Genomic DNA, 27,725 nt, shown 5'->3' on the forward strand with positions numbered 1-27,725 from the left:
GCCAATTTTATAGCACTAAATAGGTATAAAGTACTTCTGCATGCATTGACTTAAAAGGCAATGTTTAGCTTGGTTCTTTCATAATTAACATTCCATGTTGAAAAATGAAAACTGTGGTATTGACTTTATTTTTATTTAGAATTTTGTTTTAAGCTATGTAAAACAGTATTGTGTATTTGCTTTTTCAGATTTCAGATTATAATACATAAACATTTATTTCTTCTAATGAAATCCTTATTTAGTAAATTTTGGCTATTATAATAAGATTGTTACTATTGGTTGAACAGATATCCATTTTACATGAAAATATTTTTTTTCATTTCTTCTATCTACAGATATTTCTTTTTAAAATACATGCAACTTTTTCCTTACTAAAAAAGATGAATTTTATTTGAGAAATCAGTTACTTTGGTATTCTGAGACCAAGTTATAAATCTAATATTACAGTGTTTTAGGACTAAAATTAAGAATAGGTTCTGCTGGTAAATGTTGGGAAGAGGCAAAGAAGAAAGTTACAATACATTGCCTATTTACCAATTAACCATTACCTGCCAAAAGCACATCAGACTCACACAGCGGACATCCGCTAATCCAGTGGTTAGCTGTTCCGGGCTCTAATGCACACTGTTTTACACGTTAACGGTTTTGAAGTTCCAGGCCAAAGCTGACCTTTCACATGTGCTCCATTCACAGTAGGAATCTCCACTCACTGCTTCCTGTCAGAATGGATTATGGTGACACAGCCCAGGGCCCACTTTGGCTGCAATTAAGTTTTTGATCAGAATTATTTCGTTCACAAACAATCACATTTGTTAAAATGTTACATCTGCCCTGAGAACCACTGGCAGACTCTCAGTTTATCAGTGTGATGTGAGCATAATTCTTCATTTGTTTTTCATAAAATGGCAAACCATCTTATACATGTTATTTAATTTTTTTTTTCTTTTGTTGGTTTCTGCCTTTCATTTCATTGGGTTTGGAAGGAAACTGTGTCTTGAAATTAGTCTGAAGCTGCTTGAAGACTTTGGGAATTTGAATGAAGCTGCTTTTGGTGCAGAACAAAATTATCCAGTTGGGAGCCAAGACTCAAATATTATTTCCAAAAATTGTTAGTGGTGGTTCTGTTTCTCACACGAGGAAACGTTTTAGCCTTGTGAGTGTGGCGTTTGAAGCTCTGCTTCTTGGTCTGCAGTGCCTGTAGCCTCCATGCCTACGATGTCGCTGCCTTTTGGTATTTATCATAAGGCATGTCTCCGGATCCGTCACTGTTGCCATCGACTTTGGTGCCAGAAGTGAAACCAGTCCTGCTTCAGTAGACTTGCCTCTCATGCCTCCTTGCCTTCCTTTTAGAAGTCATTTTCTCACTAAGGAACAGCAGCAGAGACACTGAAGGAACCTTTTCTCTGAATGACCATCTTTTGTCTACGAAATGATGTGGGTATCGGTGGAACTTTTGAGTTTTATAGCTTATTTTCACTATTTGACGAGGGTGTCCTCTCACCCTTTTGTGACCTTCCTATTCTGGAGAGGAGTCTGTGTGCTTGGGAGCTTTATGTGTTGGGTGGGGTGCTTTCGGAACACAGGATTAGAGTTTGGATTAGAGTTTGACTTAGAATGGAAATTAACCTTTGACTTAATTGTGTGTGAGAGTGGAAGAGGGGAAGGGGATAGAGTTAGGAGGCTGTGAAGTTAGGAGTGCTTGAATGCTGTCTGAGAGGTTTAGAAATTTTAATTACTTTAAAAAAATATATGCTTAGAATACTGTTAAAATAATTTTTACCAGGTTTTAAAATATTGCATTAAAACTCAAACCATTTCCCATTTGTTTTGACGTAACCAAACTCATTTATTATGAACTCATAAAGTTACAAGGGGTAAAAGAAAGGTGTTGTACAAAAAACCTTTTTAGCTATAATTTTTTAAGATTTTTAATAAAGTAGGCCCTAGATGCACGTTTAAAGTCCAAAGACTTGACTTAAATGGGATAACGTAAGTACTGGTTATATTAATATGGTCTTCATATTGTCAGATTTGTGAGCAGGCATAAATCTCTTTTCTTAAATCTATTATTATAATTGTTTTTTACTTTTTTAGAAATCATATTTGGAATATACCTGACTATATTTACTACTTAAAGGAAATATATTTAAAGAAAATATTGAATAGTATTAAATTTTGAAAGAAATCCCAACATGTAAACTTCCAAAAATAGACATTCCTAAGTTTCTTTTACCTGTCATCATTCAGTACCGACTTGTCTTCTTAAAAAGTGGTACTCAGACAGAAGGTGCAGAATTTGTATCTTATTTCAAGCTCATGTTAATGTCGTCATTTTTTATTTCCAGGTTTTGATGTTTTGTAGATTTTTTTTGTTGTTGTTGAGATTCTGAAGTTTTCAGAAGTTTGTGTTTATAACTTTTTAAGCCCATGTAATGCATATGGGGCATCTGCTGGGCCATAGGAGGAATCTTCATTTTTGGAGGGTGTTTTTAGGGAAATCGGAAGCAGTCAGGAGAAAGAATGGTGCATAGTGCCCCTGTCTGTTCAAAAAAACCAGAGGCTTCTAAAATCATGGGTAGCATCTACCATGTACAGACAACCTCCAGGCTTAAAACCTTCAATGCATCTAAAGAGGGGACAGCCTTCTGCCTGCAGTGAGCAATAGCTTCACATGAAACAACCAAGAAGGTTCAAAAATACTCTTTCTGGAAAGGTTGATACAGACATCTGTGACTTGGGGTCTGCCTCACAGTATATGAAACTGAAAGATAGACTGGACACTTAACTACCTTAAAGTTTTACTGGAGCTTGTAAAGACACTTCTGAGGTCCCAAATAGGTCCTTTATGCCAGATAGAGCACTCTAGATTCTTTCCCAACCACCATGAAAAACTAGCCTTCTCTTTCTAAACAATATGATTGCTGGCTTAAGGAGACCCCCACTCTGTAATATGAAATTTTTTTTTTTTTTTAATCATCAGGAACATGGCACTTTTTTCCTTATGTTGGCCGTCAGGTCACACGGTGGGAAGAACTCCATCTATCATTGGTCCACCTACTTCTTCCCATTATGGGAAGGCTGAGGCTGAGAGGGAGAAGTAACTCTCCCAGGTGAGAGAGCTAGATCTGCACCCAGGCACACCTTCCTTTCTCTATCTGTGGACTTCTGGTGTCACAAGACTATTTGAGTAATTTTCTATTATATTCTGCATGGCCCAGAGAGATTTAAAGTTAAAACAGAGCACCACTCTTGTAAATAAAATGGATTCAAACTCTAACAATTGTAAGGCACGATTTTCCAAGCCTCCGGGGTTTGGGGCAAGTAACTGCTGTGGTTCCTGCCGGCTCCAACCCTGTTGGTCTCCTGAGGCCTGGTTCTCTGGGTTGTACATTTCTTTTAGAACCACCCCAGTTTATTTCTGAGCTTGCGCCCATACCCCATGGCCATGGTGCAGCGTATTTTTTTTTTATAACCCTGGATGTGCAGGTGGTTTTATTTCCCAAGGTTTCAGTAAAGAATGTATCTCAGAACACCACGGTAGGAATGGCTCCCAAGTTTGCACTGGGTGCTTGAGGTAAGATTAGGCAGACCCAGAGGGTAGTGGAGACTTTGACCTCATTATGAAACTCTTTAAATATCATAATTTTGAAAACATAAGACATGACTTATTTCAGAGCAACACTCTGTTCTCTAGGCACTAAAGATAGAAATGAATGAAGCTGTTTCTTCCTGACTTCTCAGCCTCCTCACAATCCCTTGGTGAGTGGCCCTCTTCTGGACAAGTGCAGGGGCTGAGTGTGGAGGTTGAGTGTCATGTCCACAGACAAATGTGACAGGAAGAAGTATTTTGAGCATAAGAACTTGGTTCCTGGCTGGGCACGGTGGCTCACGCCTGTAATCCTAGCACTTTGGGAGGCCAAGGCAGGCAGATCACGAGGTCAGGAGATCGAGACCATCCTGGCCAACATGGTGAAATCCTGTCTCTACTAAAAATAAAAAAATTAGCATGGTGGCACTTGCCTGTAATCCCAGCTACTCGGGAGGCTGAGGCAGGAGAATCGCTTGAACCAGGGAGTTGGAGGTTGCAGTGAGCTGAGATCGTGCCACTGCACTCCAGCCTGGGCAATAGAGTGAGAGTCCATCTCAAAAAAAAAAAAAAAAAAGAGAAAAAGACCTTGGTTCCTGAGAAGTCTACTTTGAGGATCTTTCCACAGTACACACTGCCTGCACCTTGGAGGATTTGATGATGATATCCTTGCCATTTCAGTTTTGGTAGGTAGATTGTTTGTTCTGACAGGTTTAATTGTCATTGGTTTGGCACACTAGATCTGAATTAATTGGTTGCTTTAAAAGGTGTTCAGCTAAAGAGGACTTTATCATATTAAATAATGTTTCCCCTGGGAGTTGAAAAAAAGGGATTTTAAAAAACCTTTTCATTTATTCCATAAATCCCCAAGTATAGAATTGCTTCTCTAATTTTGTCTCTGAAACTGCAATGTATATTGGTAGAGAGTTCAAAGAATCTTTATATTCAGAAGGCCTGACTTTAAAAGATGTATGCATGTCTGTCTTCTACGTGAAACCATAGAATGATTTCTAAAAGAGACAGTTACTCGCGCTATGTGAGATTGTGAAGCTTCTAAAAATAAGAAAACCATGGTTCCACATGGAGAATGAGTAGGATGTTTTAATATTATAAAGTGATTCAGGATACATAATTAAATGAATATTATAACAGTTTTGGAAAAAAGGGCACAGGGAAAAAAACTGCATAATTTTTTTCTTTTTCTAAAACCTGTTGTACTTTATTTATCTCTTATAATTAAATTTAAAAAATAAGGTTATAGGGGCTGAGGCAGGCGGATCCCGAAGTCAGGAGATTGAGACCATCCTGGCTAACAAAGTGAAACCCCGTGTCTACTAAAAAAGTACAAAAAAAAAAAAAAAAATTAGCTGGGTGTGGTGGCGGGTGCCTGTAGTCCCAGCTACTCGGGAGGCTGAGGCAGGAGAATGGCGTGAACCTAGGAGGTGGAGCTTGAAGTGAGCCGAGATCGCGCCACTGCACCACTCCAGCCTGGGCGACAGAGTGAGACTCTCTCTCAAAAAAAAAAAAAAAAAAAAAAGATTGTAGGAAACTTATTTTTGCTAAAATTTACTTTTTTTTTTTTGAAACGGAGTCTTGCTCTGTCACCCAGGCTGGAGTGCAGAGGCGCAATCTCTGCTCATTGCAAGCTCCGCCTCCTGGGTTCACGCCATTCTCCTGCCTCAGCCTCCCGAGTAGCTGGGACTACAGGCGCCCGCCACCTCGCTCGGCTAATTTTTTGTAGTTTTAGTAGAGACGGGGTTTCACTGTGCTAGCCAGGATGGTCTCGATCTCCTGACCTCATGATCCATCCGCCTCGGCTTCCCAAACTGCTGGGATTACAGACGTGAGCCACCGCGCCAGGCCTAAAATTTACTTTTAAGTAAAAGAAAAAAAAAATAGAAAAAGTATAATCTGACATCAGGAATTTGTACCTAAACATGCACACATGGAGACTTTGGAGCTGGACATACGGGACTTGAATTTGCATCCCTGCCTTACTTTTTATGAGGTGCGTGACTCTGGGCAAGTGATTTAACCCCTCAGAGCCTCAGTTCTCTCCTCTGAGGAGAGAATGATAAACCTGTTCATGGGGCTGCAGCGAGTGCCTGGTCCAGAGCAGTTATTTTATAGATGCACATTATATTTTCCCCTCCTCTTCTTAGTCCCTAGAACTGAACGATGAGAATCGGTGGTCAGAGTAATGGCGGTGAGATACACTCAGATCCATAGTCACCAAGAATCGAGTTATGTTCAGAAGGTGCTACTTGATCAGAAAAGATGCTATTCAGATGTTGCCATGTAAGTGATGCAAATGAAAAAGTAATTTATGATTAATACCAAAATAGAAAGTAATCAGTGATATCCTGTTCCTTGTGTATACTAGATGATAATATTATTATTAGTTTAAAAAAATTGAACATTACTGTGTATGTGAGGGCACTGTGCTGTGTGATTGGTTAATATCATCTCATCTTACCTAGTTGGGAAACACAGCCCAGCCAAGTCATATAGCTTGCTCAAGGTCTGGGTTGAGAGCCCAGGTTTTGGATTCCTGGTCTGATGTTCTTTCCATCATATTGCACTGTTTCTGATACAGTAAATGTGTTTTTAAAATGTCTTATTCCTTTGCAAATCAAATACATAAATAAATTATCATTTATTAATTTCCTTATTGATGGACATTTAGATGTTTTGTATTACTGTCAGTTCTGTAACAAGCATCCTGTGTCTCCTTGTGCTTAAGTGTAAGAGTTTCCATACGGCATAAATCTAGAAATGGAATTGCTGGGATAACTTCTGGTACATGGATTAATAAAAATGAAAAACCAGGATTGTGAGAAGGTCTGGACTTGATGACATTCACATTACAGCCCAGGGACAGGCTCTTTGTCATCAGAAAACCCCTTCCATTCATGAGGCCATAGTAACCCATGGCGACCGAAGCCCTTGTGACTTCGGAGCAGTGTGATCTGATTTTGAAGTGGTTTTGAAAACTGGGGGCGGTATACATAAGGTGCAAAGATCATGGAAATATGAATTAGCAAGTGGGGCCTCAGTCTAGGTTACGAGTGCTTTAGGACAAAAAAGAATTACATTTAAGGAAAAGTCACCATTGATAGCACTAACTCAGAATGCCACTAGTACTACAGATTTGTAATCTATTACCTTAAACTTTTACAAATGCTCATGGTGTCAGGTTCAGACCTAAGTTACTGAATGTCTATTGCCTGAAAAGGATACCTCAAAATTTTACTTTCCCTTTAATTTAGTAAATCAAAAGGCTCCAGGTTGTGACAGAAATGTCACTACTTGCTGTCTCCATTCCTGTACAGAGACCCACAAGAGACTGAAAAATGGTGTTCGTCAAGTTGTCTTAGGTTCTACGCCTTCCAGGACCGGTAGGAATGCGGTGTGGACTGCAGTGGAACTGGGGTTGGGGAGCAAACGCCTGGTCTGCTAGTACGGTCTCATCCACTTATGTTTTAGTAATCTCATTGCTTTCAGTGGAGGGATCCTATTTTACACTGATCTTTATGGGCAAAGATAATTATATATATTTGCCTGGGTAAGCAAATTGATAAACTTGTAACAAAGTGTATCAGACCATTTCTTTGGCAGGACGTACTAGAACAGTTTGTGAAGCAGAGCTGTTTCCAATGGAGCATGAAAAGCTTTGAAAATTCTCAGCAACAGCAGAAAGCAATATTTGAAACCACCCTTAAAAAATTGTTTTCCTCTTCCCCAACCAAGTTTATAAAAATTTGGTCAGACAGGCGTTTTGTTTTGATTTAAAATATTTTCAGTGAATTGTTATCTGCCGAATGCACATGTGTTCCTGCACTTTTTCTTTCACGATTGAAACTTTAAACCCTTCCCTTAAGTTCCCCTAAAAACCTCCCTGTGCCTAGTAAGGTTTTGCATATGTGAGGAGGGCGAAGGTATTTGGACCTTGGAGAAACCTTGCAATTTGAAATCTGCCTATGCAGTTGTACATCAGAAATGAACATGGTCAGTGCCATATTGTGCTGTTTGTCTTTTTCTTCTACCAAAATTCCTCACCCCTAAGAGACATTGGTTAATATAGGCATTTCAGTTTGGTTAATCAGATCATGAGTGCCTGTGAGCATGGCATGAGGCATGATTGAAGCAGTTATAAAACTTTGGCTCAGAGTAAGCCCTATAATTTGTTTTAAAGAATTACGTCTTCAGTGACATTAAAAAAAAAAACCCAAAAACAACAACCAAAAGACTGTGGTTTATAACACCACACCTGGTCCAGATTGTACTGGATGAATCCATATTTGCTTCGCCATAAATGATTTTGAGGGTGGAATTCTTGGATTGTTTTCTATCTTATAAACCCTTGACATTGTACTGGTACCTGTGTGCTCACAAACCTCCTGACATGGGAAAGACCGGCTCAGCCTCCCACTGAAATGTAGGTTGGCTGCATTTATTCTGCATGTTCCTAGAATGAGGAAATGATATGACAATAAACAGAAATGCCCTTGCTGAAGAGAGAAGGGAAGCTGGTGTTTATCTGGTCAGGTGGTTTAGATTAGCTGTGATGCAGCTCTGTATTATGTTACTTTAAATCATTGTGTCCCAACAGGACATAAATTATGAAGATTGTTACAGTATGTTTCATCCTATGTAAGATCAACAAATTGGAATAATTTTTTATAGGAAAATCACTGTGCTTTTGGCAAGGCTATTGAAGCCTTTAATTTGACTTGAGTATGTCTCAGATATTATTGCTTAATATATAAAGTATGATTTGCATAAGGTATGAAATAATAAACTTTTAAAAACAAAAGGGAAGAATTTCCCTGTAGCAGTTGCATCAAATGGCAGCACACTCCTGCTCCAGCAGTGTACTTTTTTTGCCCTGATGGTTTAGAGCCAGTTGCATGACTTTCCTCTGATGGGATTGCAAATGAGTTGAGCAGTCTTTGCAGAGATGGAGCTTTGCTGTGTGCTGCCTGCCCATCAGCCCTACCTGCACAGAGAAGGTGATTGCTCTGTGGTGGAACAGAATGGGAGCCTGCTCTAAAAAGGAGAAATCAAACGGTCTTGTTTATATACACTCATGAAAACAAACCATTTTTCTTTCAGGATATTGTGAATTACATAGATAAAAAAAGCCATCCCCTCCAGAAACTTCCTAGATCAACAGCTGAAGTTAAGATAATTTATATAGAAATGCTGAAAAATTTGACTTAAGAATTTATTTTAAATATTTTCTCTTCATTGCTATTTTCTGAGTTACTAGCATAATTTGTGAATTTTTGACACAGAGACTTAAAATGTTTCATTTGTATTCAAGATACAGCTAAGTTTGGCTACACAGAACAGATTTTCTAGATTTTAAAAAAGTGGCATAAAATTACTTTATGTATGATTCAAGAAAATTGGAACCGCTTCAGTGTCCCAAAGAAGCACATTTTCTGTGCAAAGCACTCTGTGCACTTTTGTGAGACCTCACACCCAATAATGATGTTAAGAAGTAGTGGAGCCTCAGATTTACAGACTAGTAGAGGCAAGAGAAGTTTAGGATTTGCTCAAGGCCATAGAATGAGACATAGCTAGGATTAGCATTTTTCAGGATAAGAGGATACTACCCACCATACTTTGATACCAAAAATAGGGTAAGTGCTAAGCTTACTTTACTTTCTATGTGGCTATAAGCCCTGGTATTTTTCTTCAACAAATAATTAAAATTATTATTAAATAAATAAATATACTTAGATTGTTTAAAACACAAAAGCAAAAGATCCCTACTTTCCATCTATAAGAGTAGGAATGTTTCTCTCCTTAAGCCTATCCAACCTATAAGGGTAGGCTTAAGGAGAGAAAAATAACCGGTTGAGGATAAATCCTGAATGTATTTGTGGTTTCCTTCAGCTCGATTTCTGAAGATTCTCACAGGTTCAGGGACTATTCCAAGTTTGCAACCTGTGTGTGGATTTTGAAACAAATACAGAAAACTTATGAAATGGTTTCTTTGCTGGGTTTCTTGCTTGACACAGTTTTCTGAAACATGGCTCTGGCAGGCTTTTTTCTTCCATGGATACATTGATGCCGTCTATCACTGGAGTTCCTCTGTGGAGTTATCAGGATGTCCAGTCAGGCGCTAGTATTTGGATGATGTACTTTTCTTGCAGAAAATATTAGCAAATGTTGCAGAAACTGAGCTTTAAAAACTTTTAAAAGGGGAATGGATTCCCAGTTTAAAAATAAGCAAAAGAAAGTATAAACATGATTTCATTGATGTGCAACTGCTTTAGACCATTAGATATTTTGTGATGTGAAATGAGATGATACTCTATTTTACAAAATGTGTGCTGCTTATACAAAATGTATTTACTGTACCACTAAGCCAAACTTAGGTGTTGCTTTGTTTCCTTAAAATATTTTTTATGTAGCTGTGGCTGCCCCACAGATGATGGGGGAGTGGGCATTCTTCCTGCCCAGAGCGCTTGTTCTCTTCCTCCACCCTTTTGGTTATTATTGTAGGATCTTGACTTTCAGCTTAACACATCCCAATTTGAGCAGAAGCTCTTTTGCCTTCTCTCTCTCTTTAAAAGTAGATCCATAGAGATTATTTTTATTGCAGTAATAGGGCAAGATAGTTTCATGTCATATGTAATCTGGAATTATGTAGTGTTAGTAATAGTTATGTCTTCTCAAAGGAGCCAGTTGATTATAAAGAAGAAAAGTTAGGGAGTAGACTGTCATTTTGCATGCTATTCAAAAAAATAGCATATATATATTTTTTGGGCGTGTGTGTGTGTGTGTGTGTGTGTGTGTGTGTGTGTGTGTGTGTATTTTTTTTTTTTTGAGATGGAGTTTTGCTCTTGTTGCCCAGGCTGCAGTGTAATAGTGTGATACTGGCTCACTGCAACCTCCACCTCCTGGGTTCAAGCGATTATCCTGCCTCAGCCTCCTGAGTAGCTGGGATTACAGGCATGTGCCGCCACACCTGGCTAATTTTGTATTTTTAGTAGAGACGGGGTTTACTCCATGTTGGTCAGGCTGGTCTCAAACCCCTGACCTCAGGTAATCTGCCCGCCTTGGCCTCCCAAAGTGCTGGAATTACAGCAACCGTGCCCGGCCTCTATTTTTTTTTTTTTTTTGGAGATGGAGTCTCACTCTGTCCCCCAGGCTGGAGTGCAGTGGTGCGATCTCGGCTCACTGCAAGCTCCGCCTCCTGGGTTCACGCCATTCTCCTGCCTCAGCCTCTCGAGTAGCTGCGACTACAGGTGCCCACCACCATGCCCGGCTAATTTTTTGTATTTTTTAGTATAGACAGGGTTTCATCGTGTTAGCCAGGATTGTCTTGATCTCCTGACCTCGTGATCGACCCGCCTCGGCTTCCCAAAGTGCTGGGATTACAGGCGTGAGCCGCAGCGCCCGCACCCCCGGCCTCAATTTTTGTTTTTGTTTTTGTTTTTTTTTGAGACGGAGTCTCACTCTGCCACCCATTCTGGAGTGCAGTGGTGCAATCTCGGCTCACTGCAAGCTCTGCCTCCTAGGTTCATGCCATTCTCCTGCCTCAGCCTCCCGAGTAGCTGGGACTACAGGCGCCCGCCACCACGCCCGGCTAATTTTTTTGTATTTTTAGTAGAGACGGGGTTTCACCGTGCTAGCCAGGATGGTCTCGATCTCCTGACCTCGTGATCTGCCCGCCTGGGCCTCCCAAAGTGCTGGGATTACAGGCGTGAGCCACCGCACCCGGCCACTCAATTTTTAAAAATGTATTTGGCCAGGTACTTTGTTTATCTTAGTGGTTTGGAAGCACAAAGTTGAAACCTATGGTTTTTTTTTTTTTTATATGAAGTATAATTTTTTATAATTTTGTACTGATGACAGTACCAAGGAGCTTAAATTCAATTTTTAAAAGGATTGCTAAAACAAAACTAACTAAACTTTGGCAGTGTTTGCAATACCTCTCACCTCATAAGACTATGAAAGCCAACAAATAAGGATTATCTGCAGATTAGGGAAGAAAACCTCCAACAGGACTTTTCTGAGGCAGCTGGTTGGCAACAACGAACAGCTCCCGTGCATTGCAAAGCATCACAAATTATTTTGACACTAGGGAACTCTGGTAAAGGGCGTCTCTTGGGGTGGTTTTAAAACCAGTGCTTTGGTTTGCTTTAGGAGAAACGAATGGGTAGAAAACTGGTGAAATGTGCTAATTCTGAGACAGCAAAACTGAAAGATGGTGAGAAATTTAAGAAACAGCTAATCAGACTGGGCAGTTGGTCTGCCCAATAGTAGCTGATGAAGATATGGGGAAATGAATTTAAACTTAGGTGCAGAGGAATTTGGAAACAAGTAGTGTCTCTTCAGGGAAAAGATACTCATAGCTAGTGATCAGCTTGACCAGAATGTCTTTTTGGTATACATCAGCTCTGTGAACTCTATCTAGTTAGAGAACTTCCACTAAAGATGGAACAGAAATGAAGGACCCTTTGGTAAAATCATGTGTAGAGGTTTTTTTGTGGGTGTAAACCCTGCCACCTGGAGAAGAGTGGATTTATATTAGTATACTGCTATCTAAAAGGAGTTTTCCTAACCTGGGAATTCAGTATAAATTTACTGATGTATTGGTAAGTCCTAATTCTGCAAAAGAAAGTTGTTTTGCACCTTGCTTTTTCATTTAACAGTGAATGTTGAAGATGGTACCATGTCATTAGCTAAAGAGTTGCCATATTTTTCCAATTGGCTGTGTAGGCTATTATGGCAATTGCCAAGAGCAGTGACTTGAAACTTTTTTTTTTTTTTAAAGGCTCCAAGGTGCTACAGTATGAAAACAGCTTTTGAAAGCAATGTTTAGAAGTGAGCATGCAATCTCATAGGTGGTGACCTGTTCAGTGACATTCAAAAAATGTACTTATTACCATGAGCTAAGGGGGACTCATTTCTTCTGGGGCCTGGAAGAGCAGGCAGCTTTTTCAGTAGCTTGTGGACATTGTCTTCAGTGCGTGGAGAAGCCAGTTTTAATTTCATAGTTGGATATTCTTGGCCCTAGTTATTGGAAATGTTGAGCTCTGTGGCGGATCAAGTAGATGGCAGGTAGACTAGTGGCTTAGGATTGGTGGGTGTTGTGTCTGCCCCCAGACACACAAGGGACTGCACAGGGAATGGTCCTCAAGCAGGCCTTTAGCCCCACATCCTCAAGGAGACATGAGTCACCTGCTTGGCTGAGATGCTCGCTGACAGATTGCCAGTTCCGCAAGGAAATCTTCCCATGCCGACACCCACTCAGAGAAACAGTGTTAAAGATGTTTCTGGTTTTCTGAGCCTTGTAAAGGTGAATTTCTTTGGCCTTCAAATTGGTCTTCTGCTAGGTTTGGAAAGGAATTCTTCCTTTCCAGGCCACAGACACTATAATATCAAAGTGTTGTTGATGATGATAATAATCACTAGCATTAACTGAGTGCTTAATAGAGTGCCAGGCGTACTGTAAAGTATATTACATGAATTAGCTCCTTTTACATATGAGGAAACTGAAACTCATTTAAAAAGTTAAGTAACTTTTCTGAGGTCATATAGCTAGTGAATAGCAGAGCTAGGAATTGAACCCAATTGACCAGTGTGCTCAAAATATGTCTGACAGTCCAGAGAAAAAAAGCATAGATCAAATACATCTTTGGTTGGATTTGTTCCTCACAATTTAGTTGAGAATATTCTTGTGTTCCCTACAAATTAAAATCTGACGTTTCCTTTACGGTGACTAGAACAGTTAACAGTGTTTTCCATGTGAAAGTCTTGGTGAGATGTGTAATCATGTTCTGTGGCAAAGAACGCCTGTACTTGGTGCACTAGACAGTGTTTATGTGATTGATAAGTCACCAACACCAGGGGAAGGTCCTGTCCTGTGACATGTGCGTGCTTGGCAATGATCTTGCCTTGCATTTTGCTTAATAATTTTCATTATTTTTAATTAAAGTTGAAGAAGTGCAGACTCTAGCTGAAATTAAGGTAGGTTGTGTTGCCGGAATCTGGTAATTACTTTAATTGATCACAAGATAGTTTCCTTGATCACCAATTAGAGTAAATTGCTGATCATGTTTCAAGACGTGAAGAAATGCCCAAACTGATTTATGTAATAGTGTTTTCATTTCTAATCAGACATAAATATCATTTCCTTCCATAGCAATTGTGTTTTATAAAAGAAGGGTTATAGGCCTACAAACATAATGGTGATTCATAAACAATAGAGGTCTAATTCATTGAATTAGTAAAGGAAGTATTTAGAGGCTTAATGGAGATTGTACTGGGGAAATTACTTTGGAGTAGCTGGTGCTCATTTTCTTAGTGGGAGATATGTTCTTTTTTAGTGCATAATTGAAATAGTCTATAATCAAAATATAAAAGGCAGCTGATTTAAGAATGTATATCAAAGAGAATTGTTCTGTGTAATGAAAGATTTGTATTGTAAATATGTGCTAGAAGTCTTAGAACTTTAATAAATCATACATGTTATTTGACTGAAGCTATATTTTAAATTCAGGGTGCTGTTAAACATTTCACAGATTGATGTAGGATTTTCGTCTTGGTTACGTGCATCTGATAGTCTTTCATAGTTTCATGGAATAAAATGAAATGAAAGGAACTTAAAGAAAAATTAAAGTTCCCAAAGAATACTTGATTTGGGGTTCATGGAAAAATCTTTAATTGCTGATGCTTTGGAGATTTCCAAATGACAAACTTCATTGGCCCAATTTACTGTGATTGTATTGCTTACATTCCTTAAAATGGTAGAGTAACTTAGAGAGTCATACTTCATCATACATTCATTGACTTGTTCATAAAATGTTTGTAATTTGCAGTAGAGGAAAGACTGAAACTATTATCAGCCATTATATGTTATTTGTTGGCCATATGTTTGTTTGAAATGGCCGTGGCTCAACAGAACATGGCTCATAGACAAACTATGCTGTAAATTGGCACTAAAAACCCACCTAAACAGGTAGGCATATGTTAAGAAGTTAACGTGAGCCAAAATATTTTAATATGAACCAGATTATGTACATTAAAGGATCCCAGCTCCTTTCACAGTGGGAACTTCATTTGCATGGCTTGTTCATTTTTTCCCAAACTAATTTTTAAAAAATAGATTAGGTATACACATGGTGCAAATTCAAAAGGTACCAAAGAATGTAGGAAGTCTTCCTGTTTGTGATTCTCAACCATCCAGTTCCCAGTCTCCACTCTCGTCATCATTCCCCATTGCTCCCATCATTCTTGTATATCCTTCCAGAGATATTAATGCATACACAAGTATATAATTTCTTTCCTTTTTATATGCTTCATGAACTATTGTTATGCATATTTTTTTTTTCATTTAGTAATGTATCTTAGAGGTACTTCCATGTCGGAGGATAAATGGTTTTCTTGTTCTGCTTAATGACTGCATAGTATTCCAGTGTGTAAATGTACCATAATCTTTCTAATCAATTCCCTTTTGATGGAGATTTTGCTGTTTCAAGTCTATTATTATTACAGGCAGTGCTGCAATGACTTTTCTTGTAATTTGTGAATGTGTCTGCAGGACAAATTCCTAGAATTGTTTGGTCTAAAGGCATGGACATTTTCAATTTTGACAGATACTGTCAGATTGCCTTCCATGATGATTATATCAACTTATATTCACCAGCAGTATATGAGAATACCTTTTCTTCTATATCTTCACCAACAGAGTATTAGCAAATATTTTGATCTTTGTCAAGCTACTAGGTTTAACTTAGTTTTTAATTTGTACTTATCATGATTGAGATTGAGCAGTTTTTATGTTTCAGAACCATTTGAATTTCTTTTCTGTTATCTGTCTATTATGTCCTCTGCTCATTTAAAAAATACTGGGTGGTTGGTCTCCTTATTAATACGTAGGAGGTTTTTATATGCTAAGGAAGTATATACTGCAAATATAATTTGTTGTTTATCTTTTGATTTTGTTTGTTGGATTTTATTACCATACAGAAAAAAAAATTTTTGCCTGTCTTCTTCCTGCAGTACAGAAAAAAAAAAAATTTAATGTAGTAAGATTTATCTATTTCTTAGTAGTAAAGTTTTCTGGAAATAGAATTTATAAATTTCTTGTTAAGTTACTCCTAGATTGTTTTTTGGTGCCATTTTAAATGGTATCTTTTCTTCCGTATATTTTCTAGTTGGTTTTTGTTTGTATGAGAAGGCTGTTGACTTTTTTTTTTTTTGGTCTTATTCTTGACTTTAATGGGAATTCTGGTGTTTCCCTATAGAGAATGATGCTAACAAAACTGATGCTGCCTTTGGACTGAGAATATATTCTATCATGTTAAGGAAGGGTGCATCTATTCCTGTCTATCAGCATTCCAGAGAATGTTGTCAGTACTATTTCTACTTTTTGGAATTGATTGAGATTTTCTTTGTGGACCAATATATGTTTAATTTCTGTGAATGTTTGATGAGCGCTTTAAAAGTGTTATTCTCAGTTTTTAGAGTTTAAAGTATAGCAATTAGCTCTACCTTTAAAATTATGTTTGTTTGTTTAATCTGTCCTGGGTTAAGAGATGTAAGTTAGGCTAAGTGCAGTGGCGCATGCCTGTAATCCTGCCACTTACAGGTTTAGAGGCTGAGGTGGGAAGATTACTTGAGGCCAGGAGTTCAAGACCAGGCTGGGCAGCATAACAAGACCCCATTTCTACAAAAATTTTAAAAAATTAGCCAGGCATAATGGCACTTGCCTGTAGTTCTAGCTACTTGGGAGGCTGAGATAGGATGTATCCCTTGAGCCCAGGAGTTGAAGGTTGCAGTAAGCTATATTCGTGCCACTCATTCCAACCTGGGAGACAGAGAGAGCCTGTCTCTTAAAAAAAAAAAAGTGAATTAAAGTCTCCAACTATAAATGTTTCTTTCTATTTATTCCTATATTTCCTACATGGGCTTATTAAATGTCGTGTTATTCTTTGTAGTGTAGATATTTGTAATTATTTAATCTTCATTGGTGGATGCAGATTTATAAATGCAAATTACCCGCTTCAGGACTTTTAATGTTTTGCCCTAAATCAGCCTGTTCAATATAATTTATTAACAAGTTTTTTTTTTTTTTTGCATTTGCTATGTGCTTTTATTTTTAATGATTGAATTTTGCTTTGTGATCCCGTGTGAAAGTTTTCTGTTTATTTTGATTGGTTGGATTTACATTCTTTACATTTATTGATTGGACAGATGGGTTTAGTCTTATAAAACATGGCAGAACCAAAATACTTTTTTCTTCTTTATTTTAAATTATAATATGGACTGTGTTTTCTTTGTTTCATTTTAATTGTGTTTTTCTTTACTTCTTAACTGGGAATGTTTATATTTTTATTTTGATTCTTGTGGATACTATTATAACTATACACATACTATCATTTGATAATACCTTATGGATAACATAGTATATTGTATACATATATAATACCTATATATAGTATTATATACATATATATGTACTATTATACCTATATATAGTATCTACAAGATCCTACAAAATTATATACCTATAATTTTACATAGAAAATATAGTCTTCTGTTTCTGGCTAGGCATTGTGTCTCACACCTGTAATCGCAGCACTTTGGGAGGCCGAGGTGGGTGGATCACTTGAGGTCAGAAGTTTGAAACCAGCTGGGCCAACATGGCGAAATCCTGTCTCTACTAAAAATACAAAAACAAAAATTAGTCAGGTGTGGTGGCACGTGCCTATAATCCTAGCTACTCGGGAGGCTGAGGCAGGAGAATTGCTTGAACCTGGGGGGCAGAGGTTGCAGTGAGCTGAGATTATGCCACTGCACTCCAGCCTGGGTGACGGAGTGAGACTCCATCTTAATAACAACAACAAAAAAAGAAAATATAGTCCTGTTTCTTTAGATAGCATTTGTGGTCCCCCCCACAAAGCAATATTGAAATATTATTTTCTCCTACTTTTCATTCACTATTTAATTTTAGTTTATATTTTTCAGTCCTAGTGCTTATGTTTAATGAATTAATCAGATACAGAGTCTTGCTCTGTCACCCAGGTTGGTGTGCAGTGGAGTATGATCATAGCTCACTGCAGCCTCAGATTCCTGGGCTTGACAGATCCCCCCACCTAAGCTTCTCGAGTAGGTAGGACTACAAGTGCATGCCACCATGCCCAGCTAATTTTTTAAAAGTTTTTTGTAGAGATAGAGTCTCACTATGTTTCCCAAGCTGGTCTTAAGCTTCTAGCCTCAAGCAATTCTTCCACCTTGGATTCCCAAAGTGCTGGGATAACAGGCATGAACCACTGTGCCCAGTCTTAGTACTTAAGTTTTACACATTTAAATATACTTATGTCTCTAACTTGATCTTTCATCTTTCAAAGATTTTGTTTACTTTTACGTACCTTCCTCATCTTGTCCTTTCTCTTTTAAACTCCTTTAATAGCTCATAACATACGCATTCCATTCTGTAACTGTAATTCCCACAGTTGTTTTAAATGTATTCCTAGAACTGAATGAATATATTGCTTACTGCTAATACCTTTGGTATAGTTTCTCCGTTCATCTCATAGTTACTTATAGTTCATCCTTTAATAGTTTCCTCAAGAAGGATAAGTGAGAATTATTCCCTGAGTTATTGCATTTCTAAAATGTCTGTCTTTTGTATTTATTGAACAACAGCTTAGCTGGGTATAAAATTCCTGGTTTTCAACTTTCATTTCCTAAAGTTTTTGTAGGTCTTGCTCCTCTGACTTATAATGTTGAATGTTGATATGAGAATGTTTGAAGTCAGCAGATTCTTTTTTTTTTTTTTTTTTGAGACAGGGTTTTGCTTTGTCGCCCAGGCTGGAGTGCAGTGGTGTGATCTTGGCTCACTGCAACCTCCGCCTCCTGGGTTCAAGCAATTCTCCTGCCTCAGCCTCCCGAGTAGCTGGGAGTACAGGTGCGCACTGCCACATCCAGCTAATTTTTGTATTTTTAGTAGAGATGGGGTTTTGCCATGTTGGCCAGACTGGTCTCGAACTCCTGACCTCAAGTGATCTGCCTGCCTTGGCTTCCCAAAGTGTTGAGATTACAGGCATGAGCCATTGTACCCGGCCAGATTCTTTTCATCCTTATAGATGAATTGATCTTTTTGATTAGATGCCAAAAGGATTTTTTAATTTTCCGAGTTTAACTTTGCTACAGTATATACGTATGATTGAATTCTTACAATTTATAGATTTAAACCCTTTATTTTTAGAAAACTTATTTTTAAAAAAATTCTTATCCCCAAGTATTCTGAGTCATATAGTTTTCTTAAATTACACTCTAATTTTGGGGGGTTTCATATTTTTTTCAGTTAAGTAGCAACATGGTCTTCTTTTTTTATTTTTTGAGACAGAGTCTTGCTTTGTCACCAGGCTGGAGTGCAGTGGCATGATCTTGGCTCACTGCAACCTCTGCCTCCTGGGTTCAGGCGATTCTCCTGCCTCAGCCTCCCGAGTAGCTGGGACTACGGGCATGCGCCACCACGCCCAGCCAATTTTTGTATTTTTAGTAGGCATGGGGTTTCACCGTGCCTACTAAAGGATGGTCTCGATCTCTTGACCTCAGGTGATCTGCCCACCTTGGCCTCCCAAAGTGCTGGGACAACAGGTATGAGCCACCATGCCTGACCAACAACGATCTTTATGTTAGATCTCCTTTGTTTGTCCTATACATTTATTCTGTACTAGTTCTTCTAAACTCTTGTTGATTTCTATTTCATTTTGCCCATTTTCTGGATCCTGTCCTCTTGGGTCTCTTACTGGGTTGTTAGTGATGTCTATTCTGCTTCTGGCTGTTTCTAGCTTTTCTGACTTTTAGTTGGCTCAAAGCCTTTAGATTCCAGCTGGAATCCCATAAGCAAGTAGCTAAGACTGTAAAAAGAAATCTTTGAAAGAAGCAGATGCTTTTCACCATCTGCTAAGTCAGCTTTTTGGCATTGTATCTTCTTCATTGTATTCCAGATAATCAAACTTTCAGTTTGAGTTTTGCCTTTTTTCTCTCCTGTTCAGTCATCTAAATTCCTTGAAGTAGTTCTTTGAGTGTATATTTTGATAGATGTTTTTAATTTGTGGATTTAAAAATAAATATTTTGGGGATTGGTTGGTTCTGTTATATGGAAGAAGGATTATGGAATTGTCTTTTTGCTTCCAGAGCAGACTGAGTATTCTTTTCCCCAAGGAATAATTAGGAATAAATCCTGTGTAAATGGTTTATCAGGCTTTGTAGTATTTTATTAAATACAAATATTATGTGACGGTTGAAGGGAAATATGCAAAGCTGAGGAAAATACAAATATGAGGGTGTTTTGATGTGTCTTAACATTTTTTTAATTGTATGTAGATACGGTAGATGCTTTTTCTTTGATCAGTATGCCTCTTCGGCTGTGGATGTGTTTCCTTTCAAGCCTTATATCTGTGATGGAATAGATTTTGCTACTGTACTGATGGTATGCCAGCGGTCAAAGATTTGAGGACCACTTCTGACTGTGTTCCAATCATCCACTTGATCCACTTGGCTAATGGGAAATGGCAAGGAATTGTAGGCATCACTTTAGACATTTTAGAATGACGTGGTTCAAAGAAATTGTGACCACAGGGTGTAAGAATTTGGGTAGTGACTGTGCACACATAATTTCTTGCCATTAAGCTGCTTTCCCCAGTCAATGTGCATCAGGATGTTACCCCACAGTGTATTATCTGTTTGTTTGCTATACATGTGCAAGTCTCTGTTCATGACAACTGGAAAAAGGAAAGAGCCATTCTGCTGGGAGACAGCAACTAGAATCTTAGATTCTCAAACCCATGGAGAGCTTTTCACTACTCATTGTGTTTTGTAAGGTTTACCTTGTGTAGTTTGGTCAGAAGCAGTAGTGACAGCAGTATGTGCCATTATCGATCTCTTATTCCATACCAAGTGCTGTGCTAAGTACCTTTATATACCTTATCTCATTGTTTATTAGAATGTAATCACATGACTTTTAAAAATTATTATCTCCATTTTACTGATAAGAAAACTGAGAGGGCCATGCATGGTGGCTCACGCCTATATTCCCAGCACTTTGGGAGGCTGAGGCGGGTGGATCACAATGTCAGGAGTTCAAGACCAGCCTGGCCAAGCTAGTGAAACCTTGTCTCTACTAAAACTACAAAAACTAGCTGGGCGTGGTGGCAGGTGCCTGTAATCCCAGCTACTCGGGATGCTGAGGCAAGAGAATCGCTTGAACCTGGGAGGCAAAGGCTGCTGTGAGCCGAGATTGTCCCACTGCACTCCAGCCTGGGCAGCAGAGTGAGACTCTGTCTCAAAAAGAAAGAAGAAAACTGAGACTCATAGTTAAATTGCATGATAATTAAGTGGTAGAATCAGGATTTGAATCCAGGACTCCCTGGCTCAAAAGGCCATGCCCTTAACAATTGCATTGCTATCAGTGATATTGATTAGCGTTGTACATCTTCTAATGCTAAACAAGAATAAGGCATTGTAGGCAGAGTAGAAATTCTCCTTACACGTAGTTTAATGTGGGTTAACTCTATGTTTGAATAATTAGAACAGACTTTCTTGGCTGGGCACAGTGGCGTGCACCTGTAGTCCCAGCTACTTGGGAGGCCGAGGCAGGAGGATCCCTTGAGTGATCCCTTGAGCTCAGGAGGTTGAGGCTGTAGTGAGCTATGATTGCGCCTGTAAACAGCCCCTGCATTCAACCAGCTTGGGCAACATAGTGAGACCCTGTCTCTATAAAAACAAAAACCAGGCTTTTGTTCCTTCCCTTCACATAATCTAGAGAATCAGCTTATGAGATGAGAAGGGCTGAGAAAGTGAATATTGTTTTTCCACAGATAATTCCATATGGGGTTAAATGGATTTTGCTTGGACTTTCTCCCTTTTCCTATAGGGAAAACCTTCAGGCCTTAAATGTCAACATGGAAATCTTTATCCCAAATAAAATTGGCTCCGAGAGAGGTACCATAGTGAATGATATAGAATTGTTTAAAATGGCATCTTCTGTATTTCTCACTGTTAACTAGGAAATGCACACTTTGGTCATTTGGTGATGCCAAAATTGGTTGAGTTAGTTAGCTCAGCTAACATCATATTGGTTTTTCTGGATAGGGTTAATGAAGTTAAATATTTATTTACGTGGGTGTAATGGGTACTGCCCTGTTAATTCCACTGTAACTTTGTAATTCATGTGCCATTACCCTAAGAGTCTTACCAAGTATTTTTGCATTCTGGAACAACAGGGACAGACTCTCCTATTGTTTGCAGTTACCTTCATAAAAATTGAAAACAAACAAAAAAATGAGTTTTTTCCCTCTTCTCAAGTTTGGTTTGCCTTCTGCTTAACAAAATTGTTTCCACTCCCCCTGTGGTATGAAGACAGAGCCCCGTCAGTCCACACTTAATCGTGTTACTGGTGTGCAGCCCTCTGCTCATTTCCTGGCTTGCCTTCTGCCCTGCAGTGGGTGCACTGTCACCTTGAAATGGCAGTGTGAGGCAGTAGCAGGAAGAACCCAAGCAGGCAAGCTGGGCTTCTGTTTCACTCTAGGTGTCAATAGTCTTTGATTTGTTCCTGTCCTGCCTGGGAGGTGAGATGAAGAAGTTGTTCATTTCTGCTGGTGCTTTTGCTTAAGACACCCTCAGGAGACCTTTTTCCGTAGTCTTGTGGGTTGCGTTAGTTAGCAGCCCAATCACTAAAAACAAAAGGAGCAGAGCTGCAAGAGAAGTGGCTCCTAATATTTGGAGCCAGGTAGTGAGACCTGGAGCACTGGGTTGAAGGGAAATTATTCTCATGCTATTTTGTAGAGTCTCATCCTGAGGACAATTAAATAGTCCAGACGGGTCACTGGGTGAGACCAATTTCCTGGTTTGTTTACTTGAGCCTGATAGTTTTTCACCATCCAGCAGTAGGTCACAGTCCTGCTGCACTGTGACCCCAGAGGCCTGCAGAGAGCAGTCCTTTCATATTTGATTTCCACAGGCTTCCCCAAGGATCCTTGCATGTCTTTGGTTGGATTGCTCTGTTGTGTCTCTCAGGCTCAGGGTAGAGGACAATGTCAGTAATTACTCTTGACTTCATCTTATGCAGGCATTTGGCTTTATGTCCCGAGTTGCCCTACAAGCAGAGAAGATGAATCATCACCCAGAATGGTTCAATGTATACAACAAGGTAACTAAACTGCCTTATTTGGGAATCACCTTAATTACAGAGTTTAAGAAACTTTTTCTTCCTTGTCATCTTGTGCAGCTAAATGTCATCGAGCTTAAGAAAGTCTTATCCTTTCTCTCAGAATGCCTGTGTATTATTGCAAATTAGTAACACATTTTCAGGTCTGCTCCTAAGAACAGTGAATAAGCTCTTTATTTTCATGCTTGTCTTTCTGCTGAAGCTAATATGAGAAAGTTGGGCCAAATGAGGCTCCTGAATTAAACTGGAGTATCAGCCATGCAGATATGTGTCAAAACTTAAGGTAAATTATTGAAAGAAATGGTAGCAAATCAGATAGATATGGTCTTGTTTATCTCGTTGAAATAAATTTGCTCAAGAACTGTGCTTTGAGAAATGTTAAATTTTGTATCCTGTGTAGGAACTGACCTTATTTAAGACAAAGGACAGACTAAAAAGTTTTGAGGGGGCACAGTGAGAAGAACCTTGTTCCTTCAAAAGTGTCCTTGCCTTTATGGTCATGCCATTTGGAATGTCTTATCTAGATTTCTGTGACATCTTCTCTATGAAAATCTTTGAAGAGAGAGAATTTCACAATACTCACGTGACTTATTAGAATAATACAGAGCACCTTCGCACCAGGCGAAACTTTTCTTTGCTAGTTGCTTCTCTTAGCTCGTAATTTTGCCCTTTACTCCCACTTCCCTAATTTGGAAATGTGCCTTTTTTATTTTCTTTTTTTTTTTTTGAGGTGGAATCTGGCTCTGTTGCCCAGGCTGGAGTGCAGTGGTGCCATCACAACTCACTGCAATCTCCACCTCCCAGGTTCAAGTGATTCTCCTGCCTCAGCCTCCCGAGTAGCTGGTATCACAGGCGTGCACCACCATGCCCGGGTAATTTTTATGTTTTTAGTAGATACGAGGTTTCACCGTGTTGACCAGGCTGATCTCAAACTCCTGAACCCAGGTGATCTGCCTGCCTCAGCCTCCCAAAGTGCTGGGATTACAGGTGTGAGCCACTGTGCCCAGCCAAAATGTGCTTTTTATTTATTTATTTATTAAATTAAATTTTGTTTATTTTTTTTGAGACGGAGTCTCGCTCTGTCACCCAGGCAGGAGTGCAGTGGTGCGATCTCGGCTTACTGCAAGCTCCGCCTCCCGGGTTCACGCCGTTCTCCTGCCTCAGCCTCCCAAGTAGATGGGACTACAGGCGCCTGCCACCTCGCCCGGCTAGTTTTTTTGTATTTTTTAGTAGAGACAGGGTTTCACCATGTTAGTCAGGATGGTCTCGATCTGCTGACCTCGTGATCCGCCCGTCTTGGCCTCCCAAAGTGCTGGGATTACAGGCATGAGCCACCGCGCCCAGCCTCAAAATGTGCTTTTCAAACATTGCTGCTAAGATATTACATTTGATAGCTTGGTTTTTCTCAGTGGCCTGAAAATAGTTGGTGTAATTAAAGTAATGAGAGTTCAAGTGGAACCTCAGTCTCTCTTTTTATTTAAAGAAATAAGATTTGAGATTCTGGCAGCTGCATTGCTTCTTCATGGGAGAGAACTTTTTATTTCAAGGTGGCTGTTGAGCCAGGCCTGATGTAAACTGTGCCCCTGGAGTTCACTGGGTTTTGGAAATGTTTTGCTTATTCATAATGTAGTAGTTTCTAGATCATTTAATCCCCCTAATTCTGAAATATGAATGTTGAATAATAGACTGATTTCTGAACTGCCAAAGGAAAATAACCATGATTTACTGCTCAGAGTTTTAAAAACTGCTTTTCTTTTTCTTAGGTCCAGATAACTCTCACCTCACATGACTGTGGTGAACTGACCAAAAAAGATGTGAAGCTGGCCAAGTTTATTGAGAAAGCAGCTGCTTCTGTGTGATTTCTTCCAAAATACATGTAAAATCTTGTACACATCTTAGCTGCAATGTATGTTGAAGGAAATTTATGTGAACAGAGTTGTTCTTTTTGTTTTTTTTTTCCCAGACAGAGTCTTGCTCTGTTGCCCAGGCTGGAGTGCAGTGGCCTGATATCAGCTCACTGTAACCTCCACCTCCCGGGTTCAGGCTATTCTCCTGCCTCAGCCTCTTTAGTAGCTGGGATTACAGGCATGCACCACCACGCCTGGCTAATTTTTGTATTTTTAGTATAGACGGGGTTTCACCATGTTGGTCAGGCTGGTCTCGAACTCCTGACCTCGTGATCCACCCACCTCGGCCTCCCAAAGTGCTGGGATTACAGGCGTGAGCCAGCACGCCTGGCTGTTGAGTTGTTCTTAAGGCATCATATCTAGAAGCAAAAAAAAAAAAAGAAAAATAACAATTTATGTTGTGTGAATTTAGTTTGCCTTTATTTATTACATTTGGTAAAATCAGTGCTTAAATATGCAATGATTTAAACTTGAACTTGAGGTAGTTTTCATGCTATCTAATCATATACCTAAGATAAACCAACCTAGTTACTTATATTAATAATATTCAGAAGGAGAAGTGGCTTTTTTTTTTGAGACGGAGTCTCGCTTTGTCGCCAGGCTGGAGTGCAGTGGTGCGATTTCAGCTCACTGCAACCTCCGTCTCCGAGGTTCAAGCGATTCTGCTACCACAGCCTCCCGAGTAGCTGGGACTATAGGCACGTGCCACCACGCCTAGCTAATTTTTGTATTTTTAGTAGAGATGGGGTTTCACTATGTTGGCCGGGATGGTCTCAATTTACTGACCTCGTGATCTGCCTGCCTTGGCCTCCCAAAGTGCTGGGATTACAGGCATGAGCCACTGCGCCTGGCCAGAAGTGGCATTCTTAAATTTATGAAGTTGGGATAGGGAGTATTCACACATTTTACAACCCAGAAATTCAAGCAATTTTGGTGACTACAAATGCATTGTGTTGGAGAATAGTTGTAAGGTGGAAAAAGAATTATGAACTTGACAAATAGTGAGTTTTAACTTTAAATAACAATTCTTCTTTTGTTTTGTTTTGTTTGCGACGGGGTCTCGCTCTGCCTCCCAGGCTGGGGTGCAGTGGCAGGATCACGGTTCACTGCAGCCCTAATCTCCTGGGCTCATGCAACCTCCTCAGCCTCCTGAGTAGCTGGGACTATAGGCAAGTGCCACCACGCCAGACTAATTTTAAAATTTTTTGTAGAGATGGGGTCTCCTGTGTTGCCCAGGCTGGCCTTGAACTCTTGGGCTCAAGCAAGCCTCCCACCTCTGCCTCCCAAAGTCCAGGGATTACAGGTGTGAGCCACTGCACCCAGACAGTATAACAGTTTTTTGTTTTTTGTTTTTTTTTTTGACACAGGGTCTCATTCTTTTGCCCAGGCAGGAGTGCAGTGGTGTGGCCATGGCTTACTGTAGTCTTGACCTCTTAGGCTCAAGTGATCCTCTCACCTCAGCCTCCTGAGTAGCTGCAGCTACAGGCATGTACCACCACACCTGGCTTATTTTTAAAACTTTTTTATGGAGACAGGGTCTTACTATGTTGCCATGGCTGGTCTAGAACTTCTGGGCTCAAGTGATCCTCCCGCCTTGGCCTCCCAAAATGTTGGGATTACAGGTGTGAACCACTGTGTCATAACAATTATTTAAAATTTTTAATTTATTTTTAATAATTATACAAGATGGAGTCTCACTATGTTCAAGACCAGGCTAGTCTTGAACGCCTGGGCTCAAATGATCTTCTTGCCTTGACCTCCCAAAGTGCTGGGATTATAGGTGTGAGCCACTGCGCTCGGCCTATAACAATTTTTTTTTTTTTTTTTTTTTTTTGAGACGGAGTCTCGCTCTGTCGCCCGGGCTGGAGTGCAGTGGCTGGATCTCAGCTCACTGCAAGCTCTGTCTTCCGGGTTTACGCCATTCTCCTGCCTCAGCCTCCCGAGTAGCTGGGACTACAGGCGCCTGCCACCTCGCCTGGCTAGTTTTTTGTATTTTTTAGTAGAGATGGGGTTTCACCATGTTAGCCAGGATGGTCTCGATCTCCTGACCTCGAGATCCGCCTGTCTCAGCCTCCCAAAGTGCTGAGATTATAGGCTTGAGCCCCTTATAACCTGGCCTCTATAACAATTCTTATGAAGCTAAAGTTAATTTGGATTTTAGCTGCCGTTACTACTTAAATAATTAATTAGATTAAACAAGTCACAAAAATTGGATGAGCTCTCTTGGTGTGTTTTCTTTACTTTTCTCTTTCAACAGAGAGTTGAAGGAGAGGACAAGTGTCTTGTCCGTGGCTTCCAGGAATGTGTGGCAATATAAGATTTACTGTGAGAGCAGCGAACTCACCAGCTCATTATTTGACTTACTGAGTTAAGGAGGAACTAAGGGTCATTTTTCCCCCATCATTTGCATGTGTGACTCCTGAACTGAGGTTCTACAGCCACTGAAGCTAGAAGCTACTTGGGTATTATTCAGTAGTGAGCTCTACTTACTCCATGTATCACTGACAGATATGAAAAGCAATATCAAGTAATCTATTATTTAAAAATTATAATAGTGTTCTTTGAATTCAGGAATATACTACTAATGAGATTACGATGCAGATATATCCATCCATGAGGCATTTGTTAGTCCCTTGAAGCATCATGGTAGTGGAATTTAACACGGATCATTTTTGTAAACCCACCTCTCTTTAGGGGCCAGAGAAATCACTCTTTGTTACAGCAAGCAAACCTTCCCCTCTCCATGTCACCCTTGTCCCAAACCTGAGAAACATACGAGAACATGGCACAGAGGCTGAGCTCTCTGAAGCCAGTTCCTGGCTGGTTTGGCTGGCCAGGGAAAGGCAGGTATGGTCAGTTGCCCCGTGGACATGTGGTGTGCAGGGAGAGAAGAGGGAAGAGAGCCACCCAGGCTCTCTGGCTGCCAGGGGATCCAGACTCTTAGCACTAGAACTTCTGTTTCTTAGAATTCTTTCAAGGGAAAAGATAAAGCTGTGTGTTTTTATAAGCTGTTTCCTATAGTGCAGAT

The 27,725-nt window shown here is 39.6% G+C and overlaps 1 protein-coding gene across 8 annotated transcripts in view; it reads left to right on the forward strand.

The window, feature by feature from the left end:
* The window catches only part of PCBD2 (pterin-4 alpha-carbinolamine dehydratase 2), a 55,991-nt gene that overhangs the window by 23,295 nt on the left and 4,971 nt on the right, over positions 1-27,725 (forward strand). For 2 of the 8 annotated variants that reach the window (XR_010587612.2, XR_010587614.2), the window contains 3 exons: positions 22,692-22,772; positions 23,521-23,662; positions 24,554-25,101. Coding sequence is in view for 4 of the 8 variants with exons in the window: in XM_065546755.2 (XP_065402827.1) it covers positions 22,692-22,772; positions 24,554-24,649 (177 nt within the window). In the remaining 4 variants the exon portion in view is untranslated. Of the gene's footprint in view, positions 1-983; positions 1,119-22,691; positions 22,773-23,520; positions 23,663-24,553; positions 26,909-27,725 lie in introns of those variants that run through there. The other 6 variants (XR_010587613.2, XM_065546755.2, XM_005557814.5 and 3 more) reach the window with 5 other exon arrangements.

This window comes from Macaca fascicularis, chromosome 6, assembly GCF_037993035.2.
Source record: "Macaca fascicularis isolate 582-1 chromosome 6, T2T-MFA8v1.1".
Classification (NCBI taxonomy): Eukaryota; Metazoa; Chordata; class Mammalia; order Primates; family Cercopithecidae; genus Macaca; species Macaca fascicularis.